General features: G+C 36.3%; 3 protein-coding genes across 4 annotated transcripts; 1 reads left to right on the top strand and 2 right to left on the bottom strand.

Annotated features, from left to right (window-relative positions):
• The first annotated feature begins 466 nt into the window (after positions 1-466).
• On the top strand, positions 467-2068 carry LOC106662903 (chymotrypsin-2-like). Its single transcript, XM_014387347.2, has 2 exons — positions 467-1500; positions 1572-2068. Exon 1 carries the CDS (start codon positions 515-517, stop codon positions 1424-1426), a length of 912 nt encoding a protein of 303 aa, XP_014242833.1. The 5' UTR covers positions 467-514; the 3' UTR covers positions 1427-1500; positions 1572-2068.
• A 5-nt stretch (positions 2069-2073) lies between these two features.
• On the bottom strand, positions 2074-4623 carry LOC106662685 (granzyme F-like). Its single transcript, XM_014386921.2, has one exon. It carries the CDS (start codon positions 3045-3047, stop codon positions 2091-2093), a length of 957 nt encoding a protein of 318 aa, XP_014242407.1. The 5' UTR covers positions 3048-4623; the 3' UTR covers positions 2074-2090.
• Positions 4624-5331: 708 nt separating this feature from the next.
• On the bottom strand, positions 5332-16337 carry LOC106662853. 2 transcript variants are annotated; one of them, XM_014387257.2, is made up of 2 exons: positions 15861-16337; positions 5332-7221 (listed from the first exon to the last, which is right to left on the bottom strand). In XM_014387257.2, exons 1-2 carry the CDS (start codon positions 16239-16241, stop codon positions 7066-7068), a joined length of 537 nt encoding a protein of 178 aa, XP_014242743.1. In that variant the 5' UTR covers positions 16242-16337; the 3' UTR covers positions 5332-7065. The 2 variants fall into 2 exon arrangements, with proteins under 2 accessions (XP_014242743.1, XP_014242744.1); XM_014387258.2 differs by having other exon boundaries at positions 7069-7221; positions 15872-16330.
• Positions 16338-18372: the final 2035 nt, after the last annotated feature.

Raw genomic sequence — 18372 nt, 5'->3', positions numbered from 1 at the left:
GATTGATGTACTAAAAAACTTGAAAAGTTTGGTACCTAGGATCGAAATGTTACAGTCAAGTTTTATCTATATCAATCGAAATATGGATTATTTTGAGACACAGTTTGTCATTTCATTGTATAATTGACTTATAAGTAAAACTTTGAATGTGTATAAATGATCATAATAAAGTAAGTTAGATGGCACTGTATAGCGCAAAAAACAGGAGTCATGCAATTGGTACTAGGAGGTATAGATTCAGTAATACAAATTTGCATTGCACTTCTACATTATTGTAATGATATGTTCGTTATCATTTAAATAAAATGATAATCTTCGTAAAGGTGAAGGAACGGATATACTGAGTTTGGAATCTCAACTTTACAATGTAATTACAATGCGGTATACTGTAACATGAAATTTGACCAAGTGGTGAAATTATGTTTTTTTTTTAAGCTAATCGGCCACATGATATTTATTAATAACCTTTGTTGCGGTGCTCAACCGTTTCGGTCGTTCGACATACAAAATAGACATGTTGTTAATATTGATTTTATTGTGTTGGAAGTATGCGGATGGGAGTATTCCCGTTGTTCCCGGAAGGAGATCCGCGGAGGCTAACGAGTACCCCTACGTTGTGAGCATAATTGACCGTCGGGAAATCCACAGATGCGGTGGCTCCTTGGTACACCAAAGCTGCGTCCTGACCGCGGCGGTTTGTATAGGTGGGTACTCGTTTTACGCCAAAACATTTTACACGCTGGACGAGTCCGACTTTAAAATAGTAGCCGGGTCGAAATCAATGGGCACATTTACTTCCGGAATGGGTCAAAGGTTAATATTCGTTCAAAAGTTGATCCTACACCCAGGGTTGGAGATGTACAAGGCCGGCCACTGGAAGAACAACGTCGGCCTGGCGATCACGGAAAAGCCGGTTCGGTTCGCCCGTCATATACACATACCGGAACCGTTCCAAAGGTATACAGACGTCGAACTGTTGACCATGGGCTGGGGGAGGTCGACCATCACATGGAATCCAGTCGAGAAAAAGTTCGACTACAGCGGCCAGTCGGAGGAGTTGCAGGTTTTCAAATCGAGCATGTTAGACGTCAACACATGCAGAGAATGGCTGTGCACCATTTACGCAATGGACAACTGCGAAAAGACTGATACTAACGAGTTTTGCGGCGTCACCAGCGTTGGCAACACCACTGGAGTCTGCTCCGGGGACATCGGGATGCCAGTCGTATTCAACGACACCCTCTGGGGGGTCGTTAGCTGGGGCATGCCTTGCACGTCCTCTCTCAAGTCGAAATTCGCCATCTCCGACCTCCGCCTAGTCCACGACTTAAAAACGCTATATCCATTCACGAAAAGTTCGAGCCTCCTTCCAACACATGCGTACTTCCTTTTTGCACTTTTAACAGCTGTTATTTCTTATTTTTGAATAAAGCGTTGTCATTTTGTAACTGTCTTCTCAGCCCTGTTATAGATACACGTTTTGGAAACAATATAGCACTGGTACATGTATCATCTTTAGTTAGATTTCTAGACCTATTTCGGTTAACATTTAATTAATCATTTCGTTACAGGTTTCACAATGGGGGTAAACATGAAGTATCATTTGCCTCCCAAGATTATTCTATGTCTATTAACGTAGTCGCATATGCCTTCCTGCCACAGATCACGTAGACGTACTTTTACCATAGCGCGAGGTTGACCTCAAAACCAAGAGCGCCTGCTCCCCGAATCAAAACATGACCCAATTCTCATCCCCCCTCAATCAATGTTAAATGTAACATACAGTCCTCTGTAAGACAATGCTCAAAAAAGTTTTTACCCGCAGAAAGCTTTTCATTGCACTAAACGATAGTATGAACAGTCAGGTTAATCCTAAAAGTGTGGCGAAACTGTTGTATATTTATTTAATTTTTAAATAACGTATGTAAGTCGTCAAGCTAAACAATTGGACAAGTTTTATTGTATAGGAAAATTATATTAAAAATCACTTTTTCTCTTCTCTTTTCACATTTACGTCATAAGTCCGTCAGTATGTTTGTTATTTTACACTTTACGTCATAAATATTGGTTTTGTTTGCGTAATACTGTCTTTATTGCATAATCGTTAGTGCCTGAAGTGAAAACAAAAGCAAAATCTTATTTGCCCTAAGTTTTAATTGAAAAGAATAGAAATTGACATCCATTTCTAAAATGAGTTTAACGTTCGAGTATATTATTGGCGTGTTGTTCAAGTCCCAGCTGCGAACCCATCCGACAACGCCAAATATCATCCCTCGGCACACGAGGGGCCCACCTGCGTCTGTCGGGTAAATGCTGCTGTTAGTCAAATCCGAGGTTCCGCAGATGCTGCCGTAAGAGCTTAACTTAAAATTGCAAAACGTTTTATCGATCTTGCAAAGCCTTTTTGAACAGAAAAAGTCCCTGAGGAGCTTCACCTGCGTCACCCTGATAGAATGAGAGTCGTTAGCGTACTCATAGAGGCTTAGGTCCGCGTTCCATGTGATGCTCGGTCTGCCCCAACCAAGAGTGAAGCAGGTATCGCCTGAGTTCTTCAAATCTTTCAACTCCTTGCTGATCTGCCGACTCCTGTGCGAAAACAGGCGGATCGGATGGACGTAGTCGTTTTGGTTCATCGGACTCGCAAGCATCCCAACTGCAATGTCGTGTGTGTTCATCCCACCGAGTACTGTGTCGAACGAAGAATGCGGCCGCCAAGATTGTACCTCTCGTTTTTTGTAACCGTATTCTTTAGGCCAGAGGAACCTGCTTCCGGCCACGACGAAGTACAGCTTGCAGTCCTTAATTCGAAACGCTTTATTTGCCCTGTTGTACTTGGTAACGCAGTGGCCGGCGGTGACAAAATTTAAGTCGGAGACAAGCGCTCCTCCGCATTCCGAGAGGCCAACTCTCGAATCGACAATGGCGATCATGAAAGGAAATTCTTTGTAGTTGGCATTCCTCTGTACTTGCCTTCCATGATTCTCGATAATAAAACCAAATATGATTAAGACCAACCACATCATCACACTTACAATGTGGTAGATCATCTGTTATATTAGTAAACTTTTAAAAATTTAGATTTTCACTACATTGCCATTTTTTATTGGCCTCCAGGTTTCTTACAAGTAATTTCGCTATACCACGCTTTTAAAATGTTTTGAACAATTTTGAACGGTAATCTATAAACAAAGGTGGGCCCCCATATGCCAGTTTTTAATCCTTCACTGAAACTATTTGGAAATAGGAATGATCTTCCTCTCCCAGCTAAGTTTTGTGGAATAAGCAGTGACAGACCTACTGATCTTTTAATCAGTGCTATCTCGTCTCCGAAACTGGGAGCAGATGGAAACGACTCATCATTTCTTGAGAAAATAGTGTTCAGTTCACTTATAGCACTCACGGATGTTCAGATCATGATTGCCTTGGGGAGACTGTAAGTGCGTAGAACTGTTGGAATGTACACGATAGACCTGGCCTGCTTACTGAACAATAATGAAATTTTGCGTCTATCGGTTGAATTGGACAAATTGGTTTCAACAAGTAGAGTTTACCTAGGAGGCGTTTATCAGCATTGCTGATGTGGTAGATAATAGGTAATACTTTGTTTTGTTGATTTTTGATTTTGATTGAGTAGCCTTCTGGCTTTTGTACTTTTTCTAGTTTCTTAGTGCAGTTCATTTGACTAGATTTTTCGTATCATAGGTTCTTCCTCCTCATTACGTAACGTACAAATGAGGTGACCATTAAAAATACTCATGTTGTGCAGGTGTTTTCTCAGATGCCAGAAACCGGATAACCTTGAGTCTTACCATATCTAACTGTACCAATATGAACGCCAGTTTTGGTGAGGGTTCTTTAATCAAGTTTACTTGTCTGGAATCTCTGGAGCTCCTCCACGTCATCTTTTATGGACCTATTCTGAGATGGTGTTGGCTGATCTTGTTATATCAAGTATACGTTTTGTACCTTATAAATGATCTTGCAGATTTACCTTTGGCCAGTTTGTCTTCTTGTTCATTACCCAGAACTTCTTTGTGCCCTGGCACTAAGATATTGTCAGTTATAGTTTTCCCAGGTTTTGGAGGAGTTAATTTGGATGTGGCCTTTTATGCGCTAATACTTTTATGGCTGCTTGGCTGTATGAGGTCTGACAGAGGAACCCATTTTAAAATTTTCTGTGCCCAATCTTAAAAGACCGAGGTATACTTCCCTGGTAAGTTTGATTGCTCTTGGCTTTACAAAGAAAATAGTTGACCTGGATCCTTCCCTAGTTTGGCTCCTTTATAGTCTGTTAAGTGTATAGTATGTTTCCGGGATCGCAGTCAATCCCCATTTCTAGAAAGGGGTATCTGATTTTATTTGTTATTGTTGTATGCCGAAATTTTAGTCTCCATCCAGTTTGTTTTTTGAGCCCATATGCGCTTTTCATACCTTCTCATTGTATGTTTCCAATGGAAGCAGGTTTGATAGTTCTTCTAAGGCTATCAGAATGCGATTGTAGTCATTTCCCATGAATACAATCTTTGCGTACTGCCTAGCTTTGTTGAGCTTTCGTCCGTCAAATTAATGAGCCTTAAATGTTAAGATATAGGTGACTTCATCGATTTTGTACATTTAAATAAATAACCTTAGATCTAATAAATTTACATACAATTCAAGGTTTGGTACTTACTTGTGCCATAATGGACAGACAGTCAAACTATTTGGCTAAAGGAAATTTGGTTAGTTCGTTAATTACGTAAATTAGGAAAAGAAAATAACCCAATACTTTTCCCTGCGGTCTTCCAGCCCACAACGGTTTAAAACGTTAACGTGGTAAAACATTACATGGTAAGTACAAATGAACTGTTTGATTAAAAAAACGTAATAATAATAATAAAATAAAATAAAAATCTCAACTGTTTTATTACTTTACACAAAGTATGTAATGGCTTCTCCTTGAAATCTTGCTCATCTAGTGAACTTTTCCTTCTCTAAAATTAGATTTCAACACCAACTCGCGGATTTTTCTTCGTGAATTAAACTTTTTCGAAAGTAACGAAAGTAGAATCTTCCGTCTTGCGAGCATAACGAATTGATACCTGACTCTCGTTGCTGTTATTTATTAATAAAGCTTAATGAAAATTTCTAGTACTTTGGGGGTTCGCTACACAAATGGTCGTATCAATCCAAGGGGTACGGTTTTTTTTTTTTTTTTGAAAAATAGCACATTTGTCCGACTTCGAATTCAGGCCCACCGAAATTGCAGCACCATATTTCTTCTGAATACTTACTTACTTCTGATCTACTGAAATTGTGAAATAGGAAGCACACATACATAAAAAAAACCTCATCACTTAAATTGTATATATTGTGAATAACAATGCAATGTACAAATAACAAATTTAATTTATTGTAAAGCCTGGATTACACTGTTCGTTTTATCCAATGAGTACAAAAATATTCAATATACTATAAAAAGAAATTTGGTTCCGAATATGAAATCCTCTTTTTATAGACGCTGTGAAAGCTTAATGATGACGAGTAACAGCTGTTGATACATTTACATGTCCAAACGGCTTCAACAATAATTCAACAAACTCTCTTAGCGAGAAGACCTGCGAGGCCGTTAGAAAATAAAAACAACAATGGTTAAGTCGTTTGGTTTACTAAAAAGCGTTTGATACACAATTGTCTACAAAATCATGTACATTTGCAATATCACACGAATTCAATTAACAGTTTTTCTCTACATAAGCTTAGTTTATATCAAGAAACGACGTAGTCGTTCAGGCAACAGTTTTATTTGATCTTTTTTTAAATATACATTTTACAATTGTTTTATTCGTACATTATACTTAAAGAAAGAAAAACAATGTAGAAGCTTAAAACATAAAATGCATCACAGCCTTCATTCAAATATACACTCTTTTATATGTAAATTATAAATTACACATCTAGTATATATATATTATAATAAAACTATGATAAATTTATTTACAATATATGATTATTATTAATCACTGTAAAAGGAATTACAAAAATAATAAGAAGTATGAACAGAGGCAGGTTTTGTTATCAAATTTACATTTGTGTATTTCTTTTTTACGGTAAAAATCTTCAATTTATTTAATGTATTTTTATGTATTTTTTTGAAACTGAACACTCAATTATTTCCAGTCTTGTAATTTTATTTATTTTATATTCCTTTTTTATTGTTGATAAAGGTTGGTTTTAGTACTCATGAAATACGATGGTTTGATTTTTTTAGATAGTTTTTGAAGATGGAAAAACTTGAACATCGTGATAGGGAAAACCTCAGATTTCTGTTTTATGAAAAAGACAGAGAGCTTTCGTAAAACCAAAAGACCTAATGAAGTTTAGTCGAAGCGATTTCAACGCAAAAGCCTAAAGGCCGGTTTTTCAAAAAACATTTTTTTTAATGATATTGTTTTATATCAAAACATGACTAGGACCACGGATTGGAATCTTTCTTTTCCGTTTTTATTTTTAAATATATATTACGAATATTCTTTTTCACTATTTTCTAACCAAAAAATATTTATAACAAGAATTAAAACGAACCTACCAAGTAGGGATCACAGACAAACAATTAGCACTAATTTTCACTTTAGTTTTTCAATTTAAAAAATCTGGTAACAATTCAGAAATTCCACACATAGGAGTACTAAAAGATGAAGTAACTTTTCGTACACTTGCTGTATAAAAAAGGAACTGCAAAACCTCTGTCCAATTTGCTTTTATAACATATTAAATTATAAAAATATTGTTAATATAAAATCTCTTCTAGCTAAGAGTGTTTTTATTTATTACAAGTACTAAAATGTATAGACGATTTTTCGAGAACACATCGCGAAAAAGTAGTAAGTACACTTAATAATTTTCATACTGGGAAAACAAAAACCCTTAAACAACAAATAAACGGAACTCAGTCAAAATCAACACCAGTTGGATAAAAGAAATAATAATAAATATTGGAATGATGATGTTTTCACCCGATGGGATGCTTGGCATGGTCGGATGAATGCGCTCGTGTTTCCTTCCTTACCGATTGTTTTATGCATGTTAAGGATTTGATATGGTCCTGAGGACTCTTTTGACGAAAGAGGCGAAGGCGCTTTTCTTCGTCCTTTCTTCGACGAAAAGTGGCGTCGACTCTTTCGAATCTCCTCGGCGACTAAATAGACGTCTTCTTTTCTCAAGAAGCTCTCCTCGCATCTCCTGTAAAAAAAGAAAAACAAAGAGAAAACGTTATTAAAAGTCCTGTTTTGAAAAAAAAATGTCATTCCTCGCTGCCAGCCAAAACCGATTTCTATAAAAAAAAAAGTGCACTCTATCTTTAGAAATTGTGCTGCATGCTGAAGAGAATCCTGTTTTACTGATTGAGATAATGCTTCTACCACAGACTTATTTACTCTAATCAAAGCGGTTAAAGTAAACAACTTATAAACCATTAAAAGGCAACAAAAGGGTATAAACCTTTTTTTTGTTTATACAACAAAAGCCGAGATAGGAGAAAAGAGGACGAAAGACAAAGAACCGGTATGGGTTATCAAAAGTGTAGAGGAAGCAAGTGGGACAGTTTGTATAATTATAAAATGTTATTTAATCTTGTCACATAGTTTTTATCGCCGGAATTTCTGGGTTGGGAGATTAATATTGTTTAATGCCACCCAATCTAACGTAATTCTGTTAAGAGCTGCAAAATCGTAATATTGTACTGTAGGATATGTGACCAACGGGTTCTGTAATAATCGACGCTTTTCCGTTACCCTTATCAGACAGAAGCTAACGGACAACACTTCGATAAACGCACAGACCAACCACTGATGATTGTTCATATGATAAACCAGCGAGAATAGGCAGGCTACATGTTCTACTAATTAACCTTTAGAAATTATAAAAAGGACATATATATTAACAAACGCGTAGACTTAATCATCTCGCAAACCTTACAAAACACATATTTAACATTTCCATTTTGCAGTTCACTTTTCAGACGAACTATAAAACCTATAAAACGTCAGGACAGTGAAGAAATGCCAAAGACATATTTAACATCTCTATCATGCAATGCAATATAATCGAACAAGCTGAAGGTAGAATCATCACATCAAGATAACCTTCTGACTACATCAATAACAACCAGCTCTCTTGAATATATGGAATATATATTTCGGGACTCACATGTCGCCTCTTCCGCGATAACTTTCGCCAGCCTGGAAGGATGTGCTCCAAATGTGCAAAAAACGTACCACGATGCATGTTTGGAGCACATCCTTCCAGGCTGGCAAAAGTTAATTCGGAAGGGGGGACATGTGAGTCCCGAAATATATTCGATATATGGAGAGTTGTTATTGCTCCAAGTTTTTAACAAACCTGACCACTTCTGACTAACATGTCGCTTTGATTGAACCCAAAAGGTTTGTCTGAGAAAATAAAGTAAAACGGTTTTCGAAACATCTCTACTAGTTTAATACAACTTCAATCAGCTTATGGTACACTGGTGGCCGTGATCGTTAGGGCGTTACGATCTAGTTTTTGTCCTGGGTGCGAATTCCAGCTTTGACCTCGGTCCTTATTGTGTTTACAACTGTATTTTTTTGCCAATGTGGGAAACCAAAAAGTTTTTCAAAAATAAAAAACCTTCTAGGATTGATACTGAATTAAGAATTTCAAGAAAGCTATCAAGAGTCTAGTTTTGTACTTACTTAGTCACTAACAAAATTGACTAGAAAGACCAATTTGCAAACAATAGGGATTGTTTCTATTGGTTAAAAACAAAACAAGTTGACAAGAGAAAAACCGCCTGATGGTTTTTATCGTCTAGTCGATGTAAGGTCGGCATCCGTTTTCAATTAGAGAAAATTGGAGGCCAATTAAAAAGATTCGGCCGGTTCTAAATATAAATCCCTCGTCCACCACACACTCATGGCCCAGCAACGTCAACAAACCCCTTCTATTCTTCGTCTACGCCGTCAGTTTCTCCCACTCGCGTAGCCCAGAGATCTTCAGAGGACGTCTATTTTTAGATTTTGTCACTCTCCCAAGTATCTCTTTCTCTACATCTCCATCTCTTGTCTGAATCCCAAATGAATCTGCCAACTAAAAATACCAACCCTTTTAGACTTATTATTGGAATAAAAAAAATCTAATTCAAAATTCTTTCACTAAAAAAAACTACAATTTAAATTTTGTGAAAAAATCTGCGAGCAGATAAACCTTCATCATCCTGGCCTCGTGCCCGACCATACCTATAAAAAGGAACGAAACACAAGTAAAACGCACAGACCAACCACAGCATATGACAAAATGCCAAAAAAGTCTGCAACAAAAGTCAAACCACATGTATTGGGTTGTCCGGAAAATAATGCAGGATTTTAAGTTTTCATTAAAAAAAATCTATATAAAATATTCTGTTTACGTTTACAGGATTACTCATTTGTATGAATGTCAACACTTATTAATCCTCTTCCAAATGATATTGTTTGTTTACCTCTGTAGCATTCCGCTACTTGGAAATAATTCAGTCATCCTTATAATGTCAAAGCGAGAATTTCGTACGATTTTCTTTTACGAGTTTAAACTCGGCCGAAGTGGAGCCCAAACGGCTAGAAACATTAACCAAGTCTGGGGCGAGGGTTGTGTTAATGAGTGCACTGTGCAAAGGTGGTTTAAAAAATTTCGGGAGGGAGATTTCAGCCTTGAAAATGAAGAAGGTCGTGGAAGGCCTTCCTCTCTTAATGATGATGTTCTGCGATCAGTGGTGGAAGAAAACCCCAAAACAACTGTTCGAGAACTTGCAGAGCAACTCAAAGTCAGTAAAACGACCGTCGCTGACCACCTCAAGGCGATTGGAAAAGTGAAAAAACTCGAAAATTGGGTTCCACACTCATTAAACGATCGCCAAAAAAATCAGCGCTTTGATATTTGTGCATCACTTCTTTGTCGAAACAAAAATGACCCATTTCTGGCCAGAATTGTTACATGTGACGAAAAGTGGATTCTCTACGATAACACTAGACGTTCTGGACAGTGGCTCGACAAAGGAGAAGCTCCAAAGCCCCCAACTCATCAAAAAAAGGTAATGGTTACGGTATGGTGGGCTTCATTTGGTTTAATACACTACAGCTTCTTAAATCCTGGCGAAACCATCAATGCTGAATCATACTGTAACCAAATTAATACCATGCATCAGAAATTGGCAGTAATGAAGCCCTCTTTGGTCAATCGGAAAGGGCCCATTTTGTTGCATGACAACGCTCGACCACATGTGTCACGTGTAACGTCACAAAAATTATTGGAGCTTGGCTATGAAACTTTGCCTCACCCACCCTACTCTCCGGACCTCTCGCCTACTGACTACCATTTTTTTAGACACCTGGACCACTACTTACAACACATAATATTCAAAAATCAAACGGAACTGGAAAATGCATTTATTGACTTTATCAATTCTAAAAATTCTGAATTCTACTCAGACGGAATTAATAAGTTACCAACACGTTGGGAGAAATGTATTGAGAGTATGGGAAATTATTTTGATTAAAGAACATTGCTTTAAAGTAACTAGTTTCTTTTTTTTTGTTTAATACCAAAATCCTGCATTATTTTCCGGACAACCCAATACAATTTGCAGACCCCCAACGTTTCGCTACAATTGACTTATTTTAACTGAAAAACAAACTAGCGAGAATTTAAGTAAATATTGGCCACGATCGATCTGCAAAATGGGTTTTGCTAAAATAAAAACAAATTATTCCAGTGTTCTATTTTATACTATTTCTCCGATATATTAAGTAGATTGGCGATCAATAACTGCTGACAGCGGCTCATCAAACCCGATAGCACTCGGCCGAATTTTAACAACCTTGTTCACACGCAATATGAACATATTCTTCTCGAATTTGTCGATAAAAAAGAAGAGAAAACAAATTTCTTGAACCAAATAAAACTACGGTCAATAACGTTTACTAAATTGTTATAAAAATATTCATATAAAGGAAATTGATTTGTACCATATATTAAAGTTGACAATTTAGCATTTATGATAATCTTCAAAGTATTATTTTGCGAATTATATATTTTAAAATTATACCCGTTTGTCATTTTTACTCAATTTATGACTTAAATGGCAAACAATGAATGAAAATAAGTTTATATTCTGTGTTTAAGATCTTTTCTTTTCCTTTGATTTTCTTTTAAGTACTGAGGATGTTATTTGTTGCCAATTTAGTTTGAATTTGAAAAAAAGAAGGAATACAAATTCTGATTAATTTCTTAAACGAAATAAAACTATGGACAATAACGTTGGCTAAGTTGTTAGACATACATGTGTTTAAGAGCTTTTCTGTACCTTTTTTAAATTTAATTTTATTTACTTTTTTTTTAAATAGAACTGAGGATATTATGTGTTACTACTTTAGTTTAAACTTGAAAATTATAAGAATAAATCTGAGGATGATTTACCTTATTGGAAATTTTTTTTGTTTGTTTTATTTCTCTGTTTTAAGTAGGAAATTTGTATGAAAGAACGTTTAAGTGTTTTGTTTAAAATATTTCTTTTTTTATTTGACTTGAAAACAACGTAGTAAACCCTTTGCTGAGTACAGCAATAATCCATCAAAAGTAATGACAGGCAAAGACAAATACAAACATCTCTTTTCTACCTTTAGAGATAAAAATTTGACATAGGGAGACATACATCGAAATAAGACAGTGAAAAGTTTCGATAAACTTAGATAATTGGCAAATCGAAAAGTATTGCGGGGATTTTCGAAAGGGATACATTGTACATTCTTGAATTCGATAAAAATCGCCCAGGATAAATTAAACAAAAAAATATTCGTCATCCTGGATTCGCTAAATTCCAAGAGTATGTTATAGATTCATGTTTTAAAAAAATGTATAATATTAAAAATATTATAAAGTGCAAGCAAGGTCGAGAAGAAGGAATTCGTGACAAATGATGAATGTTATGACTCCACGTCCTACTTTCTTTCGCGAGTGGAAAATCCCCAAAACGAGTTGCAAAGAACGGCCTTTTACATAGATCTGTCTATCAGATTAGCTTCACCAGCTAAGCTTTTATCGACTATCATGACTAAAACGGAATTTTCCGTCCGCATCCTCAGCAAGATTTCCGGAACGGTTTTGCCCACGTCGGTGAAGTCCGGCAGTTATGTCTCTTTCGACGAATTGTGAACAATGAGAAAAGCAATTGCCAATTAGAGTGAAATTAAAAAAAAGACAATTGCCATTTGTGTTTATCGCTCAATTACAAGGCAGATTGTAACATATTGCTCTTCGCTGAAAAACGCATTAAAACTGTCAATTTTTAATTGCGACCTCCGAACTATAAATAAACAATTTATTGTCAAAGACTTTTAATTGCTCGTGAATTCTATTCTGAGATATGACTACATCCATTTGTAAAAATAAACTGAATCAAAGAACACAAGTTTTATTAATTTAACTCGATTGTTTAAATTAAAAAAAAAAAAAATACACTTTTGTTCAAAGAGAAACACAACCTGCGTAAGAGTTTTCAATGAATTGATAAGATAAATAGATATTACGTTAATGTTTTTTTATTTCAATTTGTAAATGCAAAGCAATTAAAAGATATTTGAATTGTTTTATCATGTTTCACATATGAAATGATAACATCGTGTTTTTTTTTTTTAACAACAAATAATATTTTTGTTTTAGACATGTTTGTACCTTACTGACAAACCTTTTGGGGATTTATCATAGTTCCATGATCAGCTTTGTTGACGATCTCTTTATGTTATTCAACATTGCCAAGGGAAACAGGTCATTTTTTCGTTCATTTTAACGAGGCTGGAACCGGCCAATTGCCAGTATTTTAAAGTGAGGTCATTTTTTTAAGGCTTACAATACGAATTGATCAGCAATTAAATGTATAATTATGTTTTTTCCCCTTGTAAAAGTCTGTAAAAGCGTAGGGCCGAAATGCGACGCAATAAGGGTTGACTGGTTGGCAGGGGGGGTCATGTTTCGATTTTCCACCCTACGACGGAGGGAGGCTAAGATTGCAACAATTTTGAGCATCAGTTCATACATAAAGATAAAGGCATTTGCGAATCGAAAAAAAAGAGAAAAAAAAATCCAACGAGATTCATAAATATCGTGGAATTTCGTCAAAATTCCGGGAAACATCTTGTGGGCAAAGGGTTGTGCAACATCCACCGGATAAATTATTCAATGAACCCTCTTTCCGTTGTGGACTTCGGAAGAGATTGAAAAAAAAGTCGTTAGATTTCCTAATTTGCATTGCGCAATCGGATAGGAATAATGTCATTTTGACTTTCTCTTTTGAGTAAGTCTAGGAGTCTCAAGGAATTCCGTTGCTTTGTGCTTGGGCTGAGAATAACGGTACTCGAGATGGTTTCCGCTTATACTAACACGATTTGAGAGTTAGTTGTTGAAGAGCTAAAATTGTAAAGCCTCGGCACTCGATCAAATTCCAACAATGCCTCGGCTGATCTAATTTTGTTAAGGGTTGCACTTGGTTCCGTTTCAAATGCCGTGACTGTTTCGCACTCCTTTTCCAATTTTGGCACGGGAACAACAGGAAGAGCCGGAAGTAGCCTTCACCACCCTTGAATTTATTCATAAAGAAGGTTAAACCCAGGTCCGGCTCATTTCCAAAGGTCTACAAGGAGAATTCACGATGAAAAAACACAAGGAAAACTAGGGGAAAATTGATTTTAAAAAATTTATCAGCATTATTAAATACCACGATTTCCGTTCAGGTTTTGAGTATGTACGAAGAACGCTTGTCTATCATGATTTTGAGGAAAATTAATTTTAAAAAATCTATCAGCATTATTAAATACCACGATTTCCGTTCAGGTTTTGACTATGTACGAAGAACGCTTATCTATCATGATTACAGCATAATCCAAAAGATTTCCAAGGCATTTGAGAATCGTGCTGAGTGAAGCACTGCAGAATCAGCATAACGTGATAAAAAGTGGGATAAATCAAAAGAAAACATTGAATCATAAACATCGGTCATAAATGACGAAAAATTAATTATGTACTGTTCTCGGTCATATGAATTAAATAGTACTTCATGAATAGTGCTTCTGTTTTAAACTTTGGTTCAATATCTACTATAGGTGATTAAAAAACAGTTGATAATGAGTGTTGGTCTGCCAGTCGGTGAACCCATGATGAATTGGCATAGGGTCACTTATTGGGTCTGTCTTCACTCTCGATAAGTGACCCTACTTAAAGAAGCTACGTGCTAAAGAAAGCAATACAGGATTCGAAAAAAATGAGGAAACACTCTTCTCAAATGATCGATAAGCTGATTAAAGGGAAGAGCGTAAACAATAAAAGCCGGCCGGTATCGCCCTTAGCCATCAAAACACAATATTTAGTTTTTCGTGTCAAAGGACGACCTCTATTTGACACCACGGGGGGGGGGGGATTTTTGAGTGTCAGGGTCGGAAATAATGTGAACAATGGTGGGAGAGACGGGTTCGAGAATCTTTTTGCACGTGACCGTGTTTTGTAAACAAAAACACGTGCTACGGAGCTAAATCACGTGCAGACGGAAATTAAAGCCCCGAGGGGGGCATACCATGTCAGACGGTGGGGGCGAGACTTGTTACGCGCCAATGATACCAGAAGGAAGCAACACAGGTATAAAACGTGTAACTGTTGATACCATTATAATTAAACGGTGGGGTTCCACAAAAAATAAGTCTAGACCGTTCTTTCCGGTTTTACATAGCGGTGCCAAGACCATACTACCTAGACAGTTGCTGACCTCATGACATCATTACAATTTGTCTATTAACAACTTAAATTCGATGAAATTTTTATTAAAAAACGACCAGTTGGTCCAAATAAATGTCAAGTTGACAAGAAAGTTTTATGTAACTTCTTCGGACCATCTTTGAGGAGAAAATTTCATGTGAAAGCCCGATTGCAACAGTTAGATGTCTCCGGATCTGGTTAGAGATGTCAATGTCCTCCTTCACGCCATCGTCGTAATAAAACTTAGGCATCAAATAGAAACAATTCTAATTCAGTGACTCCCCATAAAAATCCAATTACTGATGACTGGTCAATGTCATGGCTAAATGACTGAATTTTTCTTGTTAATCTTCAACGGGTAAAACCCAGACTTAAACCTTCAATTATGCCAATACTGGGAAAAATGTAATTAAAGAGATTTTATGATTTTTGATTAGTTAGCATAGATGTATTCATAGTTCAGGTGTCTTTGTAATCTGTGCAGTTATTCCTTTCGTGGAAAAATCCACCAATGCTATGAGGTTTGCTTTTTGTGTACAATGCTTGCCCACGTGGTACATGTTGGAATTTTTTATGTTACTCGATTCGGCTAGCTGCGAGCGACGTGCATGCTGCTTATGCTAATGGGCAGTAATTTATCCAGTCTGTTAAAAAGCGATCGATTCAAGCATATTACAACAACTCAATATTGGATAAATTAAAGCCCTGGCGAAAAAATGCAATAAACAAAAACCAGATGGGCCTATGTAATACAAAAGGAGAGAACGTGTTGATGATGTCAACACAAAAAAGGGTTAATCTTCCTTTGTAAATAGTTTAAAACGTTATGATTTATGCACGGTTTGGACATATTTGTTTGTAATTTATGGTATGGCTCTCCTCTTGTAAGATGATATGGTTCAGGGTGAATAATGGGCAGCAATAAGACAAAACTATAGATACTTCGTGTCTGTTTTCAAAAGCTATCGTGCAAGGCAAGTGTTTATGCTATTGGATATTAAATATAGAGAAAAAAGGCGGGTTTTTGTTTGTTGTATTTCTTCCCCTTGTTTGAATTTTCAACTAACCGTCGACTCACCGTCTGAAGAGTCCTTGCATTTAAGCGACCTTTTCAACCTGTCTACGAGCCTGTTGTGGAACTTGTTGAGCGAGTTGGTCGAGTTGGACTTGGGAGGCGAGTTGGATGCCGACTTGATGGGCGACTGCAGGCTGCACTGGGAGTTCCTGGAGGATCGGGACTGCCTCGAGACGGAAATCGGGATGGACCTGGCTGGTGACCCTATGAAGTCTGAGCCCGGCGAGGTCGACAACGAGGAAGGACCCTCGGACTTAGAGCACTCTGACACCTTGCGGGATCTGCACGGATTGGAGCACTCGGAGCTGCGCCGTGAGCGAGCAGACTTATAGATATCGTAATCGTTTTTAACCACGGGCATCATAAAGGCCATATTTCAGAATATTTTTTTCTCTTCAAAATGTTTTGCAAAACGACGTCAAATCTGTTTCGTTTCTTTTGAGAGACTGGCTTCCGTACGAGCCGCCCGGGAGTAATAAGCTCCGTTTGCCCCCACCATGATCCTCATCCCTTCCAACTCCTTGCAGTCACCAAGTGGGGTTGGAAGTTTGGAACTATCTCAGGATATACCGCTTACCGCCTCAATTCCATTTTCGGCTTTTGCCAGATTTTTGAACGAACTGAAAGTTTTTCAATTAATAAACACATAATCTTAAATATAGAAAACTTCCTAAGTTCCTATTATCCTATATCAAAACCTTCAAATGAGTACTGTCAACAAATGTTTTACTACCATTGTAATGAAAGCAGCCTCATGTTCTTGTTTTCATTAGCTTTAAACTATGATTACATGAAGAATATTCGTATCACACTTGTGGTAAAAGAGGTAAACAAAATTTACCAACAAAGGACCCAAATTAAGTCTTGAAAAACGTAGAAATAACGAACATACACAGTCTATTGTACTGAGTCTTTCTATTGAATTTGACCTTCAGCTCCTCGTTTTCCTTGGTTGTTTGATTTTAATGTACATTCCAACCAATAATTTATTTTTTGCTATGCATTTTGGGCCTCAAGTGCCTGCCCCTTCATCAGACCTTTTTGGAATTCAATTTTTACCAAAACAAAACTAATTAATGGTTGGAGATGTTCTATTGATTGTTTCTCCTGTACCCAAATGGAATTTGTATTGAACTATTTATCTGAAAACAAAAATTAGTTAGACCTCAAATTTGGCTTATGTTATATAACTCTCATTTCGTTAAAAGTTTGATTTTGCAATCTGAACTTACACATGTAAGTAAGTCTTTAAATTTGGCTTATGATAGACTGGATACTTAATGGATTATAAATTGAAACAAAATTTTGGACTGGGAAGTCTAGTCTTCATACTTACCAAATCCGCATGTTTTGCTTTAGACCTTTAGTATCATTGAAAATGTGTAAAAATTCGATTGATTCGAGGCAAACAGTAAACATTGGTGGAAATTTATTGAAACCTGACCTCATATTTGGCTTATCTTAGATAACCATTTGCATATCTCACATTTGGTTAAAAATTGTATTTTTCAAACCAAACCTTCAGACAATAGACATTTATAAACAGTCGACTTAACAAAACTGATTGACCAAAATAAAAACAAAATTTTGAATTGGAACCTATTGTGAACTGTAATCACAAGACCACTGATCTTATTTGGTCGACTCTTTTTCATTTTATATTTTAAATAGCAAGATGAATAATTATAATACAGACAACCAACAAAAATATGCAGACTAGTTAAATGCCCATACAATACTAACGACTTTTTTTTTTAAATTTCATCCTCTAAATAAATAGAATTTGTTTTGAACTAAACAACAGCACAACAAAAAGTTAGACACTTAGACCTCATATTTGACTTATATTAGATATATCATTTGAATAAAAACTTGAATTTACAAATCAAATCTTCAAACATTCATAATGGAATTGATGAACCTGATCGACCAAAGTAAAAGGAGAATTGGACCCTATTGTCACAAATGGCTGTCACAATTCCACACAGTGTTAATCTCATTTGGTCAACCTGTTTTCTTTATAGACTTGAAATAGCCAGAGGGATAATTATAATACAGACAACCAGCGAACATATGTGGACTTAATGACCAGAGTACTATCATTGTTTCATCCTAAACTGGGGATTTAAACTACTGCAAACATACTGGTAGCTATATTTCAAATTTTGGCTTATCTTAGATAACCATTTGTGTATATCACATTTAGTTAAAAATACACACATTTATTGATTAACCCTTTATCGTTCTAGACTTGAAATAGATTTCTGTACGTTTCTAACATTGCAATACAGACAAACATAGATGTAATATACTTGCTCTTTGAGAGCTATTGCATCCCCTTTCTATACCTACAGCACAACAGTTAGGCCTAGTTCATCAAGGAATTTGATTAGTTGGTTGAATTTCTTCTATGGTTATGTTGAACATCTTAAAGCACTTTCTCCTGCAGGCAAGTGTAGCACCACAGTTTGTTAGTAGGTGTGTTAAAATTTGAAGTTTTTTCC

This window comes from Cimex lectularius, unplaced genomic scaffold (assembly GCF_000648675.2).
Source record: "Cimex lectularius strain Harlan isolate CLEC.00 unplaced genomic scaffold, Clec_2.1 scaffold73, whole genome shotgun sequence".
NCBI lineage: Eukaryota > Metazoa > Arthropoda > Insecta > Hemiptera > Cimicidae > Cimex > Cimex lectularius.
Note: the sequence above shows the minus strand (reverse complement) of the source record. Positions and strands in the feature narration are given on the sequence as shown.